The sequence below is a fragment of the Nelumbo nucifera genome, chromosome 8, assembly GCF_055504915.1.
Source record: "Nelumbo nucifera cultivar China Antique chromosome 8, China Antique-T2T, whole genome shotgun sequence".
In the NCBI taxonomy this organism is placed as follows: Eukaryota; Viridiplantae; Streptophyta; class Magnoliopsida; order Proteales; family Nelumbonaceae; genus Nelumbo; species Nelumbo nucifera.
The window spans coordinates 26241496-26264935 of NC_142656.1; the positions used below are offsets into that span (position 1 = coordinate 26241496).

Here is a 23440-nt window from a genome sequence, read left to right on the forward strand (position 1 = left end):
GATGGTCAATCTGGGATAATCAAAAAACTTTGGAATTACCTCAATAATCCAAGTTTCCTCCTGTACCCACTCATCAACTGCATTTTTAATCCTGTAAATTCTATTTTGCTGTCAACGAAGGATTACGAATCTATGGAAGAACCTTGTGTTCCGGTCACCCTCTTTCAACTAGGCAATCCTCCACTTCTGCCCCCATAGAATTTCCTTTCTTTCCAATTCTATATTTAACTCTCTCTTAAGTTCTTTTTCTTTCCTCCAATTTGCCTCGAATGGATGACTGTTTTGGATTTTCCTGATTTAGTCTTTAAGATTTTGGATTTTTGACTCGAATGTTGCCCGTTTTTGTTCCAACTTCGATAACTTATCTGCAGTTGCTTAACAAACACACCAAACGTTGAAATGCATTAGCTTCTTGGGATTAGTTCCATGAGTCACTATTAACTCGCTCACAATTTGGATGAGATATCCAGTCGGCTTCAAATCTAAATTGTCTAAAACCTTTCCACCTGTGCGGAAAGAAGTATAGGACAATTGGCCCATGATCTGAGCCCATGATTGTTTCATTGAACACTATTGACTCTAGGTACATCATTCTCCGATCCATGTTGACTAAGGTGGCATTTGATAAATCTGAAATCTAAAAAGTTAAAAAGATATTAAAAATGTCTGAATTTGAAAAGAGCTATGGTGCTTCTCTACTATTTAGATGATACTAATAGATAAGGTTGTATGTGTCGGATCAACCATTCAGCATCAAAAGTTCCTTAATTTTACTACTCTACCCCCTAGAACAGACTATTTGATAATTTTGAGTTCAATTTTCACTATTTCAAATCAAATAATTTATGAAATAATATGGATAGAAAATAATAAATAACAAAATTAAAATTATTAAAATAATTGATGACTAATAAAAATATTAAAGTAATTAATACATAAAAAATTAAAATAATTGATAATTAAAAAATAATTAATGACTAAAAAATATTTACATAATTAATACTTAATAAAAATTGAAATAATTATTAACTATTAATTAATAATTCATCAAAATTATTAATAATTAGTAATTTACACAAATAAAAATTAAAATAATTTTAAAAAACTAATTACTTATTAATAATAATAATTAAAAAATAACACAATTAAAATTAATAAAAATAACTAATGACAAATAAAAAATAATTAGTAATTAATAATTTACATAAAAAATAAAATATTTTTTAAAGATTAATAATTAATAATTTACGCATAAAATTAAAATAATTTTAAAAATTAATAAAATAATAATAATTACTCCCATGGGATTTTCTAGAACAATATGCATATACATTTTACTCTTAAAAGTAATAGATAAAATGGATTTCAAATAAAAAAAGTGGTTTAAAGTTGGGTTGGGCTCAGAGTTCATGGTGAGTTATGATGAATGAAAAAACCATAAACATACAACCGAAAAGAATGATAACCAAATTCATCAATGGTTTGGAGATTATAACAACTGTAAACAATTGTAATTAAACAAATCAAAATCAAAATAAACATAAAGAGTTGTTTGAAGTGCAGTCGTTTGAAGAAGAAAAACTATAAACATAAAGATTAGAATCAAAATCAAAATAAACATAAAGATTAGAACAACTGTAAGTTGGCATTTGTTAAAAATAAAGAGTCGTTTGAAGAAGAATATATGAACCCTATAAACAACCATTTGAAGAAGAAGAAGAGGAGGAGGAGGAGGAGGATACCTTCGACGAGACGAACAACGATCTTCAGTTGAGACGAGCGGCGATCTTCAAAAGAGACAAGTGGCGGTCATAAGGATGCTCTTCCAAAGAGAAAATGCAAATGGAGGAAAATGTTAGGTTTTGGGGTTAACAGGGGCAAAATCACGTCATTTCCATGTTTCTTGGGGGGTATTTTCAACTTTCGGCTCGCTCTGAGCACGTTAAGTGTCGGCCCATGAGCTTTAAAATTCAGATCTGAATATGAGATTCAGACCCATTTTCAGAAATAACACCAAACGACTCTAGTGTCTAAAAAGTAAGTTTTTCGGACACAGAACCTCTAAAAAGTTTTATCAAACGCCCCCCTAAACATTTGTCTAAACATTCTTGAATTAAGCCTCCTCTTTGTGGTTTGTTAAACCAAGTGAAAGAGTTTCCATGGCTCTAAACTTCCAACAAACCACAATCCTCTATTATTAATTTAAAAGCCCAAATGTGTATATCAACTTTCCTTCTACCCCCCCCCCCCCATTTTCTCCTCAATATCTGTAATTGCATTCAGATCACCTATTAGCAACCACGGGTTATGAACTCTATCAGCCATACATAATGCTGAAACTCTCTCCTAGGATGTCCATAAACGAAGGAATAGTTCCAAGTAACCCCCAACTGGGAGAAGTTTACTTCCATGTCAATCACACTATCTGTAACATGGTGTGTAACTACTTGTATACCTGTCTTCCAAACTACGGTCAATCCTTCGGATATTTCAATTGGCTCCATTGCTATATAATCATCACAACCCCATCTCTGTAATTATCTTGCAAGCCTCTCAAAACTCACTTTTGTCTCCATCAAAAAGATCGGGTTGGGCTGAAGGATCTAAGATGATCTTGTAGAGTACGAATTGCCAAAGCCTGCTCCAAGCATTGGCAATTCCAAGCAAAGGTTTTCATTGCTCCCAGTCGTCCCGTTGTCATTACGGGACCACCAATCTCCATTCATCAGAAGTTTTCATAAACAACTTCCTTGCATCTTGCATGAAGGATCTAATGTTGGTTTTCAACCCTATTGGGACAGAGGTCATTTTCTTTTTACCTTTCACCTCTATTCTTCTTTCTTCCAACTGTATCTATTGGGCCTTTGTTGTTTAACTATTTTGATTTAAATTACTTGACCCACTCCACTTTGCCTTCTTTGGGCTTCCTTCGAACTGTTGTATACTTGGCCTTTTCTAGGCTAAGAGCCTTTGGTCTATTATTTTTTACCAAGTGACAGAAGTTTGGGCTTGGGTAAATTAGGCATGGAAAGTTGGGTTAAATATACTTATAATAGGCATTGGGTTCTAGGTACTAGATGAGCTTCCACCATTTCGTTGTCCCCCAATATTCTAAAATGACAATGGAGCATATTTTAGTTGTTCAACTATGAGAGTGGGAACATTACCTGCTAAGGTTTGATTCTATGCAGCGCTATCTGTTGATTCTGTGTAGCTGTTTGGTGGTACCCATTTATACCCATGTCCTATTCTAGTCCAACGTCTATTACCACCTTTGTCTGCCCTACCTCAGGTCTAGTGATGGTAATGGTATGATGAGGATTATTTGAATCGCAATCGTCATATACTAGCTCAAGACGTGTTTTCTCTGGGAGTTCGGTCGTGTCTAATTATGTCATCGCCAAATTCCATACTCCTGTCATGATCATGCCCTTTTTCTTCGTTCCTATTACTTCTTCTCTAATGCTCTGGTCATCATTGTTCTGATGGAAATTCTCCATTTCCTTTGCTAACCAAAGCTGATTTTCTTTTTTTTTTTTTTTGCCACAAATTTGCTTTGTATATGGAGAATACCTTTTCCCCTCTATTTTATCACTGTTTTGTTCCTCCATATCGCCACTCTCTTCGTCCCCACTTGTTGGTGATTGCTTTTCCATGCAAAGCATCTCATCATGACCCAAATGCTTACATTGGTAATAGCATGTTGGCAATCTCTCATATATGAAAGTAATCCATAATGCTTGTTTATTCTTCCTTCTTAGTGGATACCCTATTTTGATGGTTTGACGAACATCAACCTGATTCTAGATTCTTAGGTAGTCTTTCCATGGCTAGTCTGGTCAATGTTTATGGACTTTAATAATTTCTCTTGCCATGCTATTGAATTGCTTTGCCATTGATTTCGTCCTTTTGTCCATAGGTAATCCATGAATCTACATATACAATTGACAATGCTTGAGACTAATTTTTGCTATGCATAAAACTTGTTCATACTTACGGCATAATATTGCATGATTCATGAAGAACCATGGTCCTTTACCAACAAAACTTCGAAACTCCCATCTATTGGAAAAAAAATGAGGAACTAATCTTTGATAGGATCACTTATCTTCAATGTTGACAATGATCATCAAGCTTTCATCAACATATTATTTGCTCTATTATGGTTCATTGCTTTCTTGCTGAAGACTGTACAAATTAATGTGTTCTTCCAATTAGGTTTTCCCCTTTAGAGTCCATGCTTGGAGTTTCTTCCATTATCCCTTCCTCGTTCATTTTTGGGGCTCTCCTAGCTTTCAACAAACCAAGTGTTAATGCTTACACACTATTTATGGTAAAATCTAGAATAACATAAAATCAGACTTTCAAATGAACTAGTTTAGGAACTTACACACTTGGGGGGAGCAGCAAACATTGGATTACCCCCCCCCCCCTGTGGTAAAATTAGAAATATTGTCTGAAACTCCAAATTCCCCTTACTTGTGAGCTAAGTTGACATTGTCAAGAAGGACATAGATATATTAAAAAATGATAGGCCAAACTCACTCATTGGCCTATGTTTGCTAATTTTGTTAGATAGCTTATGTTTGCCACCAAACTCACTCCTTGGCCCACATTTTACTTCCATCTCTTTAAATGAATCATAAAACTATTACTTCTTAATTTTTGTCTTGTTATAGCCTAGTAATCATCATGACGCAATTTGTTGTGTTATCTATTATTAGATTCTAGAAAAGACAAAAATTATTAAAAAAGACAATAATAATGGTAATAAAAAATCACATAATATTATTAAAAAATAATATAAAATTAAAATAAAATATTATAAATAGATTTGCAAATATTAAAACAATATAAAAAAGGTAAAACAATAAAAAGGTAAAAAAATATAAGATATTTATAAAAATAATAATAATAAAACTTAAAACATTAAAAATATCATATAGTAGTAATAAAAATACATAGATAAATGATAATGATAATGATAATAATAATATAGAATAATAATAATAATTTCAATAATATGATTAAAAATATTAAAAAAATAAGTCACTATTAAAAGTATGAATAAAAATGCATCAACCAAATTATCGGAATCAACGTAATCCAATAGCAAATATTACTTGTAAAATTTTAATGAACACAACTTCATAAGTATTTAGACAATAAAATTTGTTTGAATACCCTACGCATATTTCGGTAACAAAGGCCTTGGTGGAAAAATATGAAAAGAAACATTCACAAGCAAATACAACAATATAAACAAAGAAAATAGCTTCGTATAGCATCTTAATTGAATATCAAATCAATCATGGAATAGTGTTTATGCTATCTCTTCATATCATCGGCCTCATTATTACCTTCAATTTGGACATCATGTCACTCAATGGGAAGTGTGAAAAAACGTGCTTTTAAAACCCCAAATGCCATATCAATAACATTCTTAATCTTTGTATAAGATTGGTTAAATACTTCTTTTATCCTACTACGAGCATGATAAAAATCTATCGCCCAATACCATACATTGCAATATGGGATCATAAAGAAACGGGTGTGCTTATATGCATCATCACAAAGGTAGTACTTATCTACACAACAAAAAAGTAAATAATTAAAAACGTGAAACTTATACATATGTTATGTTGTGTTTTATTATATCATTTTATAATCTATTTTCATTTCTTACCTATTTCTTACCTAGAGGACAAAATGGAAATTTATTTGGGTTATATGCAAATTGGTTAAGCACCTGCAAATCATGTACGGTCTCTTCTCATTCAGTAAATACAAAGGGGAACACCAAATTAAAGTCACACTACTAATACATTTTGGTAACAACCTTTTTCCTTCTCGCCCCTATACGGTATTTACTTATCCGAATGAACAATGACACGCATAAGAACACCATCAAGAACACCAACTGCTCCCTTGCAAAGATAATGAAATATAGTTAATATAACATCATCATGATACCTACAATGTAACAATTTATAAACATTTTTTTTTATCTTAAATATGTGTTATAACATTTTGTATTGGCCTACAATATCTAAGTTAGGATTTTAAACGATCAAAACAATCATCTCTTGAGCAAATGACATCATAACTTTTAATACTTTATGAAAATATTTATGAATAGCATCAAGAGAGTGTTAAAATCTACACTTAATGATGAAGAATCATTTGTTGTGACATATAAGAGCCATTTTTTTCTTCAAACAAGATAAAACGACTATTTTTTGATAAATTCTTATCGTGGAAATGTTTACACGAAAGAGAATATACATTCATAGACAATCTCATAAGATTCCTTTGCTTGGCGATTTGTCACTACTAATATTTTTTTTATATATGCACGCAATTAAGTGCATATTCAATATCTACTAACTCCAAATTGTACATTATTGTTTCATTTAATGAAATAATAATAATAATAATAATATCAAAATAGTGACTAATAATGTTTTCTCCATTTCATTAGTCAACATCAGGCTTTGTAAAATTCATGTACATTACATTTATCAAACACAAGTCATCACATAATAATCATTCATGAATAATAAATCATCAATAAATTGAAACACAACAAAGGTCCTAACATATCAACAATCATCTCTAACACAAAAATCAACCAAAATTCCAACATCTAAAAAATAATAGTATATTTCAACTTAATAAAACAACATCATCCAAAAAATAATAATTTTAACATGTTATCATCCAAAAAATAACCGCAATTCCTATCATCACTTCTGTTTAGAGAGCAGTTCTAACAACATAGGCATTACCAAGGATTAAAGTATCGGTATCGGGTATTGTATCAAATACCTCAGATACAGATACACTTTGAAAACGCATAAATACGAATAAAAAATGGAAACATATGGATATATTAGGGAAATATATACAAATTTCATAAATACATTAACAACACTAAATTTAAAATCAAAATGATCACAAAATAGTATATAAATTCATAAAAAATATAAATATTAAGAATATATATGAAGAAATATATTACAATTAATGTACCAAGATACATAATTTTATTTATATTGCATCAATAAAAAATCTAAGACACTAGACGTGCATCCTATTATATTTTAATTATTATATCAATTATTTTTTATTTTACTATTTTAATTTATTAACATTAAGAAAAAAGTCAACTAAATATTAAATTTTCAAGTGCAATATAAAATATCAATTAATAATTTGTAAAAATAAAACCTTAACTTAAAGTATATCAAATTTGATAAAATTTCTAAGATACATATCATATAAAAATTAATAGTTTTTAATTACTAAAATAATTATTTCATTATTAATATATTTATTTCTATAAATTTTATGAAATAAAAAATCATTTTTTAAAATAAATGTAAATTAGTAGATTTGATAGATTCAATTTAATATTATATTCTTCAATACTTTGTATATAATATTTTTTTGTAAATAATAAGTATGTTGTTATGACTTGTTAATGTAAATTAAAATATTAGTTAATAACTAGTAAAAGTATATAAAAATTTTAAGATTTATATCATGTGAAAATTTATAAATTTTAAGTATTAAAATAATTATTTTATTATTAATATTCTATTTATATAAATTTCTTGTTAGTAAAAATCATATTTTTTATATGAATGTAGATTTGATACATTATTTATTTTATTAGTTTATAAAATACTATTTTTAAATATTATTTTTTTAATTTTTAGTTAGAGTTGTTAAATATAAGTGTTTTTTATTTAAACTACATGTGAAAATAAAAGGTTAATAAAATTTATTTTATTTCACTTTATATCACGAAATGAAGTGTGTTTTAGTGATTTAGGATCGCAGCGAGTTCTAAACATGTTAGGTGAACTACGTTTGAATAACCTCATTCACATTTTTTGAGAAAGCTGAAAGACGTAATACGTATCGTACATATCAGCCAATATTGATTCGTAACGACCGATACAATGCGATACAGGCCGATATGCATCCATATTCATCCAATATGAACGATTAATAAAATACACTTGTATTTGACCGATACCGATATGATACACCTAATATTAGATGTATCGTATCGATATTTTAATCTTTGATCATTACTAATTCATTTATTGTCTTACACCACTACAACCATTCTTTACCGGTGTCTATATTAGTAGAAAACAATAAAGATGACTTGCAATAGGTGGATTAAAATGATTTCATCCAATTTCGTCTAATTTCATCATGCATTCACCCATAAAAAGCCGACTATATATGATTTTTAGCTTGTCAATGATCCAAGATATTTGCTTTATTACATATTGATTTTTCTTTGGTTTTTTCTTGGGGGTCTCGATGTGTAGGGGTGTTCATGGTTTTGTTAACCGAATCGTTGGCTACTTTTTGAAACCGGATGGGGTTATCAATTTTTGAAAAATCAGAACCGAAACCAAACCGAAGACAACCGGTTAACTGGTTTGGTTCATCAATTTTTTGGTTTTTATTATTTACAATATTTATTATAGAAAAATATATAAATATATATTAAAATACTAGAAATATATAATATTATATTTTAAATGATAAATAATATATTATATTTATATTTATTATTTCATAATGTATTAGAAAATATAAAATGTATAATATATATAAATATACATAAAATATATATATAAATATATGTATACCGGTCGATTCGGTTAACCGTCAATTTTCTATTTTGGTTAATTGAAACTGAATTGGTACCTCCATTTTTTTTTTAAATGTTAAACCAAAACCCAATCGGCCCATTTGGTTAACCAAATTTTTTATTCGATTTTGGTTGGTTCGGTTTTTCTTTTCTTCTTTTTGTTTGTTTTTTTGTTCACCCCTATTGTTGTGTTAAAAGTAACACTTCCTCACTAGGGTAGGTGGGCTTACCTTTTAATTGATGATCATCTGAAGAAGAGTCACAAGTTATAGTAGTTCTTTCAGTATTAGGTGTGGACCTTTTGTAGCTAGACCTCATCCCACTTCCTCTATTGCACAAGTTCCATCATATAATGTTTTGCATTCTTCTTGGATTCCAAGCCTTGGTTTTTAAAAATAATTACTTTGGGTGTTTCAAGTTTCAAATAAAATGATTGTTACAACACCACCCATTATCATAACAATAAGCTAATATTATATTTTGGATTTTACCTTAAAGTAATCTTCCAATTGGTTGTTAGTCCAATTCATTGTTCCACTTATTGGGTCAAATCCACTCGTAGTAGTGTTAATCATTTAAATCCATGCTTGGTATTTTTCTTTAATATAGTCATACCATTTCTTAAGTTGTTTCTATTGAAAATATGTATTAAAATTCTTTCCTGATTGTTTCTTTTATGATGGTCAAAGATTCTTTTTGTAAATATCCTTATAATCTTCTAACTTTATTAACCTCACTAATGTAAGCATCGAGAAAAAATAATTAACTCATTTTGGGTCTTTCTAGGATGCTGTACCTGGTTCCTTTGGCTTCACCCTAACAATTATAATAATCATAATAATTAAATTAATATAACATATAATATTTGCTCTTAGAGTTAATATAATACATTAATACAACTAAAAATTCAAATTTCATCCATAAGCCATAACATTAAGGTCAACTATCATGGATTTGAATTATAAATTGAAATTGACATAAAAATATAACTATATTCAATGAATTTATAAGGGTAAAATTTGAAGCAAGTTGACATAAAATACAATTGTTCAATGATTTTATGACTATTCATTTGTTCATGATAGTGTATGGAGAAAGCACTGATTCCAACGACTGCTATAAATCATCATTAGCTCAATAATAAATTATACCCAATAGTGTATGGAGAAAACATTGACTCCAATGGTTATGATGAAGAAAAAGCAGGGTAGCATATGTTTGGAATTGTCTTTTCTATTAGCTTTAGTTTTATGTTATCTACCCTATATCACTCCATCTACAGAAGTTGTGATACATGATATCCGAATGCCACTTTAGCAATAAGAAAGGTGGTTCTATATTTCCAAATTAAGTTGAAGGGGTCTAGTTCTATTTCCATAAAATCTATAGCAAGAGTTAGGGGTGTTGGTGTCATCTTTGCTCAGTTTTCAATGAAGGTATTGCTTTTATATCAAGCATTCCATCCAAGCCTAATTTGGTTATACTATAGGAAGATTTGCACTAACATGCATAGAATGTGAACCATGTAATTCCAATTGGATTTAGGAATTTTAATTATATATCCTACCAAACTTGGATTAATTTAACATATAACCCAATATGTTTTATATTTTCTTTAAAATAAAGAAAATTAAACACTATATCATATGAAATGTCAAATTTGTTATTGTACATTATATAAAATATAAGCTATATATTATAAATTTAATTAGACTTAAATCTTAATTGAATCAGATGTTGAGTTAGGTTTCAGATTTGGAGCTCATTTGTAATAGCCCTAGGACTGATTCATTTACAAGTAATTAAAGTCACTATTGCAATCAGGGTTTATTCGTTTGTTCTGAATTATGACATTTGAAAGTGCTATAATTAAATTAAGAGGTGTATTGGTATTAGTGAACTTTTATTTCCTTTGAACTCTGAATGTAAAGAATATTGTTCTGAATTATGAATTCTGAAAATTATCAAATATCCATTTTGACTCCATATATGAGAGTTTTTGTTTGTCTTTTTGGGGTATCATTGGAAAACAAAAAGTTTTATGATTGTACTTTAAGAGATAAGGGATAAGAGGAAACGAACAACTATTTTTCTCTTAAAGTTAAAAGATTCCTCTTAAGATATAAGAGTTAAGAGGAAGCGAACAAACCCTCATAATTGAAATTTTAAGAATGACAATCATTCATCATTCATTTAGACCTGTAATTTTTCAAAGTTAATTAATACAAATTCCTATTGTAATTTCAACTTATATGTAAGGTTGTAAGTTCTTGTTTTTTCTTTCCACAAAACATAATGGGGTTTTTTCAAAGCTTAAAGAATCATGCTTTGAGGCCTTTAGTAATTAGGTGGCAGTTTAGTCTTCCACTAATCATTCAAGCATTGATGAGAACTTTTACAGATGAGATGGTGTGCATGTTATTGTTAGATTTATAAATTTTAGTTAATATTAATACTTTGGCAATAATTCACCTTGTTAGATATGGAATGTTCAATATTATCTATGGTACATTATGGATTGAACCAAGTGAGGTTAAAATTAGAATTAAACATATATTGAAAGAGGGTAATTGTATATTGGGTTCATTCGAGAATATTGGATGTAATACTTTTCTCTCTAATTATATTCTTTGAACAAGTGTAGAATGGATAAGTAACTAAATGATTATGAATGAATATATTAGTGTTATATACACATGGGACCTAGATGTGGGTTGGAGTCATTTATATTATTAGATATAGAATTTAGGAAATACTTGGATTAAAAACTCATTCAAAACATATGCATTAAAAAATAAATAAATATTTTAATCCATATATAAAATTGGAACACATAAGCAATCACTCGAATTCTTTCCCCATATTTTAACCACCCAAACATGTCATAAGAAATGTATTCTAGACTTTGTGCTCTAAATTGGATTAGACTACAGTGAGATGTTGAATGGTTGTGAGTTCTATGTATTTTATTATTGGTGTAGAGATTTATATTGGTTCAACAATCAAGTGGCATCCTATTTATTCAAAAAAGAGAATCTAAGAGGTGAAAATTTTTAATTAAAAAAAATCCTTTAATTTAAACATTTGCCTACCTAATTTCAAGAACATGAGAGCAGGTAAGCACACATTCACAAAAAGAATGATAACTTTTAGTGGATAAAATACCAACTTAAGACAAGTAGAAACCCATAAGGCTATGTTTGGTTGCAATGCAAATGAATTAGCATTAATACAAAATTGTGGCAATGCAATTGATTTAAGTGTAAATTCTGACTTAATTTTCGTTTTAAAATTTATATTATTTTGTTTGATTGCAATACAAATGAAGTAAATTAAGACATAAAACATAATAAAATTAAATCAAAACAAAATTAAATGAGAATTTGCATTTTTTTTCATTTGCACTCCCATGCATTTGTACTAAATAATACAAATAAAAATTACACTGTAACCAAACACAACATAAAGAAAGAGAGAGGGGGGGAGGAGATAGATTGAGAAAGAGAAACCCGATTCAGCACTAACACATGTCTATACTAAATTCAATATGTTATTATTGACGCTTAATTCACAAAAGCATTTACACTAGAAGAAAGTGGGAATAACATGACTTCCAATGAGCACTTCTAATGATAGTTTTTTAATTCAAATAAAAGATTCTAATCAAATGTGATTTTTCATAGATATGGGCGGTAACCACTCTAGGTAAAGTGGTTTGTCCACATACATGAAATCATGTATGAAAAGCTCTACCACTTTTCATAGATATGGGCGGTAACCACTCTATCAAGGAAACAAAAAGCTCTACCACTTTCAATTTCCCAATTTAAAATTTTAAATCAAATTTTCTAACTTAATTACAAGACCTACACCTATTCTCATATATTTTTCAAAGCTTTGCAACGGGTGGATTACAAAATTAAAATGAAAAAAAAAAAATAACAAATGCAAAAGACTTGGAGAGAGAAAGATAAAAAGATCAAAAGAGTAGAAAGGCTAGACATGGAATCATGCCACTTTGCCTTTTGGTTTCATGGATGGTAATATTGATTTTTTTTATTGCAATGGCCCAATTTTAATTTGCTATCAAAAAGGTGAGAATTAGATTGTATCCTCTTAATAAAATTGTATTTTACAAAACTTCAAAACAAAGTTTGGATTGCCTTTTTATGAATTCAAAATTTTCTTAATCATTTATGGTAGTATTGTCCAATCGCATACATGTTTACTAATTGAATTTTTTAGTTTCTTACATCCTTATATGGTCAACTTCAATAGCAATTAAACTACTTAGAATTGTCTTTCATTACAAATTCCTGTAAGTTTTATTTGGAAAGTGATGGTTAGTTTGCCATTTTGTTTTTCTTTGCTTGTTCTATGATAAAAATATGGGCAAATTTCTTAAACTACCCTTATGGTTTAGCTAATTGTCTAACTCTACCCTTATTGTTTATATATTGTTTTAAAGTACCCCTAAGTTTTTGACAATGCACATTGTCGTTAAATACAAATAGAAAAAAAATGAAATGTCAAATTTATCATCCACTATTCTTCAAATTTTCAGAATAACACCTAAGATGAAAATTTTCAAGAACGGTTGAGAACATGCATGTAGATTTTTCTTTCTAAATGGAAATGTGCTAATTAGAGACAAAGATGCGTGTTCTACAAATGTAACCGTCCTATATCTTTTCATCCACTTGTCCATCTTTAGCTGTTGCATTATAGAAATCTACGATCTAAAAATGTAAGATTGAACAAATCAGCATTCAGCTTTAATGGATCCAATGAACTGAAAAAAAGACTTGTAGGTTTCTAAAATCATTGTATGTGATCAAGAAAATAACAAAAAACTGAAAAAGATAATTCTAGAATCTTGAAGTTAGACTGGAATTAATAGAATGGACTTTTGTTGGATTTGAATGGGTGAATAAGAATTTGAAGTAACTCCATTCTCTTCACTATGTGTTTGGATTTCTACATATTCCTCCATCAACCATAGAATAACACTTGCATATGCTTTGCCTCTGTTCTCTTCCTTCACATACCTTCTCTTATGGTTTTAGGTTTAGGGGGATTTACAAGTAGATTTGCATAAACATTTGTGTGCCCGCTTCTTTGCAAACCGAATTATGGGAGAAACTCAATAAGAAAACTAGACAAGCTGCTTCGTTGAGGGACTGAACTCAATTGGTGTAGGTGAGTGCTTAGGTTTGCTAAATGAAATTAAAGCACCAGACCTACACCAAACAAATTCAAGGCAATAGCGATTGATTAAGCTTCAACAATAATGCATAAACGAATCAAGAGCAGTTACCAAAGAAAGATTAGCCAAGAGCTACAAGCTTTGGTTGCCTTAACAGCTATAATGGCAGCCAATGACGAATGTATTTTTATATACAAAGCTGTTTTGAATTTTTCTAAAACTATACTATGTATATGTAATTAAGAAAATAGCAGAAAATTGAAAAAAAGATTTATAGAATCTTGAAGCTAGCCTGGAATTAATAGAATGGTCATTGCTAGATTTGAAAGGGTGAGTAAGAATCTAAAGTAACTTCCTTCACCATGTGTTTGGATTTCCATAGATTCCTCCAACAATAGAATAACACCTACAAGTGCTTTGTCTTTGTTTCCCATAACCCACCGGAGCCTTTTTCAGATGGTGACCATGGCATCTTAGTGACCTAAAGGTCAGAGAAAATAATGGAGAATGCTGATGGTTATCTATAATTTTTGGGAGAGACAATATCTATATCTATCTATAGTATATATAAAAGTGTTAATGCAATGTGAAACCTTCTTTGGACTAAAATTACCATCTACTTCTTTGTTTGAGAAAGGGTATAAAAGCCATTTTATTACAACTTTGATGGTCACTAAAATGCCCATAATTGTGTATTTAGTTAATCTCTAATGTTAAAGGTTGAAAATGTAACTTCAATTATTACTTTTCACCTCATTTAATCCCCTCTCATTAAGTCTTATACTTAAATTATTAATTCCTATTTTCCCTTGTTAAATTTGATTTGTGTTAATATTTTTAACAATATAAATCTATATATTTTAAAATTGACTAAAAAACAAAACCATTTTTAATCCAAGTGGTGGCTAAGCAACTAAAACATCCGAATCAAATCGATCAACCTACGAAGTGATAGTTAGATAATAAAAGTTTTAAAATATACATAAACATATACACTTACAAAAAATGTTGAAAAATTAGACACATTTATAATATTTTTATTAATCAAATTAAAGGAATAAGTGTAATAAATAAGAATTATTTTTATTGGTTATGAAAATGAAATGCATAATTTAGAAATGACCAAAAATAAAATTATTTACATTTTGGCAAAGACTAATAGTTCAAATTTTGGGTCAAACATGTTAACTTTTAATGTCATAAATAAATAATAAAATTTAATAAAATATAAAAAATACAAAAAAGAAAAGAAAACATAAATTGTGCAAAAAAACATTTAGGCACATGTACAATATCATATATTTATCATATTAAACCAAAAGTAAGTGTGGCATATTAGAATTATTTTTACACACGCAAATGCAAAGAAGTTATAGAAAATATTGAGCACATCTATAATTTACACTACTATTAAAAATATGAATAAGATTGTGGAACTTTTTTTTTTTACTAAAATACTTAGTTTTGAATTTAGTCCATATTTATTTATGGGGTTTAAATTGTAAATTGAACTACTATTTTTCACTCCATTTGATTCCATCTATTTAAATACTACATATTTTTTATAAATGAATAAAAAAAAGATACACAAAAAGATTAAATTTACAAAAGGAAGAATTTATCCAAACAAATAGGCTTATAAATGATACTTGAAACTTCACAATTCAATCCAATTACCACATATTTGGATGAGACATTCATGTAATCGAATTTTGTATTTACAATCCGCATTCAATTAATAATAAAAAATATAAAAAAATTTGGATACATTATTATTACTATTATTATCATCATCATCTAGAATTACTATGTGCAAAGAAGGCACACTTACTAATAACATTAAAGATCAAATTTCAGCTTCACCAATCTAAAATGAGAGGACTTCCATAAATGCATCCGTAAGCATTTATAGCTCTTTATCATGATGTCATAAAGGGTAACTTAAGAATTTTTAGAAAATATATCAATTAAGTGATATCACATGTGACGGAAAGTTAACGACAAGAGAGGTTTAGAGAATTGTTTAAAAGCTTGGAAGTATTTTAAGACAATATGTAAACATTAAGGGTAGAGTTAGTTAGTTAGCTAAATTATAAGGGTACTTTAAGAAATTTGCCCTAAATATAACCAAATTAAAACATATTGTAATTACAATCCTATTTTATCAAAGATTCTTAGAGCATACTAACAAATCTTGGCGATTGAAAAGAGAGCCCATGGTCTAAATGGTTTGGTTTAGAAAATCCATTTAAGCCCTTAATATTCTTTGCCAATTCCATTCAATATAATTTGACCCATTTTAAGTTTTAACATACTTGTGGCAAAGATGAATAAATTGATTAGACAACTCATTATTACAACTATTATCTAAAGTCTTTCAAGTTTCAATACCGAGGTCAATAGGTCATTAAGGGACCAAGCAATGAGTGGACAATGGATATTAATAATGTATCTTGCTCAAAAGATATAAACATTAAATATATTTTAAATTAAGTTTTTCTTAATTAAATTGTCAAAAAAATTAATTTTTGCTTAATTAGTAAAAAATCAATATAATATAATAATTTATTAATAAAAATTAAAATCTACTTAAATTCCATTTAAATAATAAAAATTAACATATTTATCTAATAACAATAAAAATTAATAAACTTTAATACAAATTAAAGAAAATTAATCTAACAATGCATAGGCTAAAAATATTGGTTGGGTTGGACTTACGAATGTTATAAGGCTACTCTACCTGAATTGATCTTAACAAAGCCGGTATATTATGCTTCATTCAAGAATTAAACCTAGTTTATATTTTATTATCGAAAATTTAAACAAAATAGTATATATTGTAGGTGTAGCTACTCCGTACTTAGTACGGGGGTCATCCTCTGGTCTGGTTCTATCTCATTGCAGCCAGCTACAATGATTTCATTCCTTACATGAAATCCAGTACGGTAAAACTGTAGACGACTCGAACTTCTTTCCAAAAACAGCAGCCATGACAAACACCACCTAAGGAGTAAGGATTTCCCGGTTGTGGACTCCTTCGATGTGCTCGCTTGACCTCAGGAAGAATCGCCGTCCTCTTTCGTGAGATGCAAGGTTAAAAGTTAAAACAGGCTTTTGCAGAAGAACCCTAGCAACTTCAATTGTTCACGTTGTTCAAGCATCTTGGTGAGTTGTTTGTCTTTTTGATTTTCCCATTCTTCATCTTTCAGTTTTGTTTTTCTTTTTTGTTTCCCCCGCTTTCCATAGAGAATTGTTCCGGAAGGAATAAGAATTTTTGATAGGTTTGTCTTTCAAATATATATCTGCTTTCTTCTGATTTTTTCCCGTTTTGGTTTTACCAGCCATTTGTGCAACAAAATTAGGTTTTATTGCAGCGATTTTTTTTTTCTGGGTTTCGTTTGGAGGTTGTTTAGCCTCGAATGCAGGCGGGGCTTGGTTTCGACTTTCGTCTCCCTTCTGCATTTCGGGAAAATTTGGGGATGAATTCGACAAAATGGGGCTGTTTTCTCGTTGGATTGTTGTACTTGTTAGAATTAACAAATGCTTTAATATCTCTCTTGAATCTTGAGAGGAACGTGAGTCGTTCTCCGTGATGTTCTGGTGGGGCACTAGAGTTCCCTTCCTGTCTCATTTGCCGCTACCAGTGGTTTTAGACTATCGAATAGTTCTCTATTTTTTTTTATTTATCTGTACTGGATTCCTGCTAATAGCAAATTTTTTCTGTCTTACTCTTAGCTAATACGTCTGTTGGAGGAAATGTTTTAACTGTACTCTTTCCCTTCCCCTCTTTATTACTATTAGAAGCTAAGCGGAGGTTGAGGAAATCGATCAAGAAAACACCAACGTTGAAGAAAGTCTTATGCCTAATGCTTCCTGTTCGACTCTAAGAACATATTCTAATATTTCGTATGCTTATTATCGTTTCTTTTCCTTTACTTTGTGAAAATCAAACTTAAAATTTAGTTTTTTTTTTCTTAATTTTTTACATCTTTCATCTTAACTAAGAATCTCTACTTTCCCAATGCATGTAGATGTTGGTAACACGTGTTTAAGAATAATTAAATTTAGTTGAGATCCTTCTTGCCTTCTCTGTTTTCATTTCACTTATTTGTTTACGCCCAGCTCACAATGAAGATGACCTGCTGTAGTGCCAAATTTTATTTGTTTAGTTTAAGGATCAAATAAATGGAGCTTGTGTTGATTGGTTAGCATTTCCTGTAATTCATTGTTCTTTTGCTTTGCCTTTCTGGTTGCCTCTCAAGAATGATGAATACCATGATACTTGAATTCATATGAGTTGGCTTCATCATTTGGTAATTCAGGATATACAAAATTATCTTGTTGAAGGACATGAGGAGAACACATGTACAAAATCCTAAGGAATTTAGGTCCATTAGCTTGGTAAATAGTGTGGACAAAATCATTGCAAAGGTGTTGTCTCAGAGAATTAAGTCTGTGCTTCTTATCATTATTTCTCCAAATCAAGGAGCTTTTGTCATGAATAAGCAAATTATTGATCAAATCCTTATTGCCAATGAAAGTGTGGCAGCCTCTACTGAATAATTGGCAGGAAGTGGCAGCTTCTACTCTAAGCAGAAATATTATGCAACATTTATGGTCTCTGCCTTGTGTTGGTTTCATCAAGCTAAACTTTGATGGTAGCAGTGAAGGTAGCAATGGACCTTTAGGGATTGGTGAAGTTTTTAGAATGGAGGAAGGCTCAGTTATAGCTATGTCCTGCCCAATTGATCATGGGGACTCGCTGAGAGCAGAAATTTTGTCTTTGATGGAGGGTGTGAAAAGGGCTAAAGAACTAAATGTTAACAGGTTGATCATTGAAGGAGACTCTAAGGTTGTAATAGGATGTCTGGGAAAGGAAGATTATGTGGACTTACACCAATGAATGAAGACTTTTCAAGAGGTTGACTCAAGGCGTGGAGGTGAGATTGCAGTGGGTAAAAAGATGTGATAATTCCTTTGCAGATGCTCTTTCTAAACAAGGGTTGGGAAGAAATCATTTATTTTGGTCTCATTGTAATCTTGTATTTCTTTGGGGGAGAGTTTATCTCTCCCCACCTACATGATTCATATCCATTAATGAAAATTTCTGATTATTGATAAAAAAGGACATGAGGAGAACAGTGCTGTTTCCATATGTGAATATCCATTACTTTGTTTATTTCAGATTGTTCCTTGTAATTTTGGTTTGTTTTTATGAGCTTATGTTTATGTTTTAAATTTTCACTGTATGCTTTTCTGTTCTTCATTTTGGCAGATTTCACCATGTTTATTTGTATGTGTTATTATTATGTGTAACAGTTAGTACTTGCGTGGTGCATCAATGGTGGGATATCTTTTCTCTATGACAAATGACAGGCATTGATCATATTAATCCTCTGATATAAATTGTTGCTCTCGTTCAGTTTAAATGAAGGACGTAAAACAGAATCCAGTCATTGATGTTCAGTTGGTGAAAAAATGAGTAGACCAACCACCCGCAGTAAAAATAAGAGGCACAAACCTGACAACAATGAAGGATTTTCATCTGAAATCTTGAGGTAGCATTTCTCCTTTCATGAAAACATGCACTACATTTAATCTTCTTAGTAGTCCATAATTATAATATTTTCTTTTTATCAATTTTTAGGAAAATTCATTTAACGGGTGAGATAACCGAAGATGATATTCACCAACTATATATGATCTGGAAGCCTGTTTGTCAAGGGTGCCGTATAAATACGAAGGACAATCCGAATTGCTTTTGTGGGTTGGTTCCGCCTTCTGGTGGAACCAGGAAATCTGGCTTATGGCAAAAGATGTCAGATATTGTCCTTTCTCTTGGTCCAGATCCTTGCAAGGATCTTCGTGTCTCCAATGAATCACCTGCAGGCTTAACAAACCTAGGTGCTACCTGCTACGCTAATAGTATCCTTCAGTGCCTTTACATGAACACAGCATTCAGGAGAGGTGTTTTCTCTATTGAACTAGATCTTTTGAAGAAACAACCTGTGTTGCATCAACTTGCACGACTTTTTGCACAGTTGCATTCCAGCAAAATGGCTGTTATTGATTCAGCTCCTTTTATTAAGACTTTGGAGTTGGACAATGGTGTTCAGCAGGATAGCCATGAATTCCTCACCTTACTTCTTTCTTTGCTGGAACGGTCTCTAAGGCACTCCAAAATTTCTAAAGCAAGAACAATTGTTCAGGATCTTTTTCGTGGAAGTGTGTCAAATGTTACTCGGTAAGCTGCTCTGTCTAACCTAATAGTTTACCAGGATTTTTTTTGATAATTTTTATTCCTATTTTTCTTGTTGCCATTTTTTGTTTGGTAAATATCGTGGTGCAACTTTTATGATGTCACTGTTTCATTTTCTTTCTCTAAAACTGATCATGCCAGCAAAAAAGGACATTACCCAATGTTAGTGTCAGCTATGAGGGGTCTTGGGAGGGGTAGACTGGGTATGGTCCTAATCTATGGCTTTTCTTTTGTTTCTTTTTGGCACAGAGTGACTGCCCTCAGACTCAAACCCATGTTTTCACGCTTGCCAGCCCAAGAACTTAACATTACTAAAACTGATCATGCCAATCATTTCTAAATTGTACAAGACAAAACAGGTGTCTTTGTCTTGTACAACTTTTAGCATGACACCTCAAACTTAGAAGGTGGCGCTCTTTATGGATGTCACTCCAGTAAGTGATATGTATAATGACCCCAGGAACTGGTCTTGGGATTTTTTTGAAGGATAACGAAAAAATTTATTAAAATAATATGGGGATGAAATGCAACAGAGGTGGTAAGGTATCATCACCAAAGAGCAAAAGCACCCCCATATACCCAAAATAAACTGAAGAACCCACAGCTTACAAACAATTAAACCCAACCATAGCCAAGCAAATACCCTGAACACACCCATAAAGGTCCTCAATGAAACAAGGATCACCAAACCGACAACCGACCCACATCAAAAACCCCTTCCTGAAATGTCCCCCTTCAATCTTCATTCGTGAGACTATCTTTTGTAACCTCACCTTCATTTTCCGGCTCAACATCGACAGTAACATTTCTTTTCCAAACTGTCTCCTCCCCCCCTTTCCACCTCTTTGATTCTGCGGAGACAAGAATTTCTGGAGTTGGGCCAACCTTCACTCCAGAAATTTGATTTTAGCAGAAGGGTCATCTCCTTGAGGTCCCAGTATGGACATATCTCCTCATTCCTGGGGCCTAGACTCCTCCCTCACTATTATATCATAGCACTGTCTTATGGAAGCTTCTTTGTTTACTGCCAGCCTGTAAATATTGTGGAAAGAGGACCTTAATGGTCTTAAGCCACACTATTTATTCTTCTTGAAAGATGTATGCTCACCATTACCAACTTTAAAGGCCTTGAACTGAGAGAACTCATCTTGGATTTTCATTACCCCTTTCCATATACTTGTACCATATGAGTTCAACCTGTTGACCAAACATATTCATCACTGCTGTATTTACTCCTGATTACATTCCTCTGCAAGTCATTCTTTTCCACTGCATATCACCATAATTACATACCCAATAGGGGTTTGATACCCATGCTCCCTTCTTTTTTGGCATACATACCTGCTTCCACACCATTAGATGAAATTTCTTCTCATCGTTTCATCCGTCCCATAGAAAGTTTCTTCTTGCCTTCTTCAATGAGCTTAACACTGAACTTGGAGCAGTGACTTAGGTTCCTCACTCATAGCCCTCTTATGATTCTTGGAATCACAAGAAACATGACATTTAGTGAAAACTTGTAACAAATGGCCATGACATATTGAATCACAGCTTATGGCTGCCACGTCAGATGCCACATGAGCAGGGGTGAGGTCCCGACACCTGGGTAGGTACCTGCATGGTTTACCTTGCATGACTGTTCGACAATTGTTTGCACCAGAAACCACCCATTCCAAATAGTTTTCTGGCCGTTGGAGGCTAAACACCTATGTAGCACTTATGTGGTGGCGTAATGGTTCCACAACACCATTATGCCATGATTCCAAACAGCTTCATAAATAGACATTGATTAGAAGATAGGTTTGGGGAGAGCCAATTGCTGTATTCTTCTAAAATAGTAATACTATGATGCTCAGATTCAGATAAAGGACAGAGACACAGGAGACTGGGATATGACTCTCAAGACTATGATGTTATTTCATATCATGCTTTTCTATCTAGTTTTGAAGCTAAATGTCATTTCTCAAGACCTATGTCTTGGCAAATTTAATTAAATTTCTGACACGTACTGGTTCATATTTTTTAAGTGTTTTTTTGATGAATTACAAATTTGAAATGTGTTGGTGCTATAGAGCTCATTAAGAAGTATCCATGTAATATCCAGTGTTGTGTCTGGTAAATGTTTTGTCCGACACCAATAACTAATAAGAAATCTGTCCAGCGTACAACAAATGGGGTCTGTCTATCATATTAGACCAAGTATGGTTGGCATTCAGAAGGGGGAAGGTTCATATTTCTCCAACAGTTACCAACAAAAAAACATTTACAAATTCTCCAAGCATCCTCATGCTTTGAGTAATCCTAGTGACTCCTACATTCTTCTTATTGCAAAACTGCATTGAATTAAAGTGACCACCCACACCAAGTGTGGTCCCAAAAGGCTCTTAGTAATAAATTTCATCTGAAAATTTGATTCATTTCGCCATGAGAAACAAAACCATAAATTTAGCTAACTTCACTTGAAATTATCTGCTTTTTCTAATCTAATAAATAACATTTAAAACTATCTTCTTCTAATCTAATAGACACAGATAAAGCTTACACCAACTTCTCTAAACAGTCATATCATCCTTCACCCCATATTGTTAACATTTCCTCTTTAAGTTCCAAAAGAAGATAAAAAGAGTTCAACGTTTCTCACTGGCACCAAAATTCTCCTCACCTATTGCTGTTGTTAGTTTTCAATTCATTCTTTTGCATAAACATGGTCTGTGGTTTTATTTTTGTCAACAATTCTTTGATCGCCATTCTTTTTAATACATTCTGTAACCCATCATATTCCAGCTAACCTCCCTTTCTACTGGATTGCTCTCCTTGATCTCAGATCAGTTCACTTCTATAGAGTAGGTCTTATTTCTGTGGATATAATCATACAAGTATTTCCACCTCTGTCCATTTGAAAGTATTTCAGATTCAATTGGATTACCCAAGTGAACTCCAATCTTCTCTCTGTTCTCAAGCCCTAGTTGACTGGTAACCCAATTTTTTCCTGCAACCCTTCCCATCTCTTCACCCTTCTCCCAATTGTCCTGACCAACAAGGGTTGTTGATGTATGGCAGATGAATGATAGCCTGTCACACTCCATGGATGAATTTTTCTGCTTTTCCTGAAAAAAAAACTCCCAAACCAGGTCACATGATGGATCACTTTTTTTTTTCTTTTTGATCAGCAAAGGAATCCATTTATTGATTTAAATCTGAATTTAAGATGCAATACTTCCCAAAACAAAGTAGTTTACAATAATGCCCAAAATAAGGATGGTCTATTAGCTCCCTGCTTGGTTAATGTATCTGC

General features: G+C 31.3%; 1 protein-coding gene across 7 annotated transcripts in view; it reads left to right on the forward strand.

Moving 5' to 3' along the window:
* Positions 1-16751: 16751 nt before the first annotated feature.
* The window catches only part of UBP26 (ubiquitin-specific protease 26), an 85603-nt gene continuing 78914 nt past the window's right edge, over positions 16752-23440 (forward strand). For 3 of the 7 annotated variants that reach the window (XM_010270135.3, XM_010270137.3, XM_010270138.3), the window contains exons 1-3: positions 16754-17051; positions 19310-19444; positions 19534-20130. In XM_010270135.3, coding sequence (XP_010268437.1) covers positions 19365-19444; positions 19534-20130 — 677 coding nt within the window. In that variant the 5' untranslated portion in view covers positions 16754-17051; positions 19310-19364. Of the gene's footprint in view, positions 17052-19205; positions 19445-19533; positions 20131-23440 lie in introns of all 7 variants that reach the window. The other 4 variants (XM_010270136.3, XM_010270139.3, XM_019199116.2 and 1 more) reach the window with 4 other exon arrangements.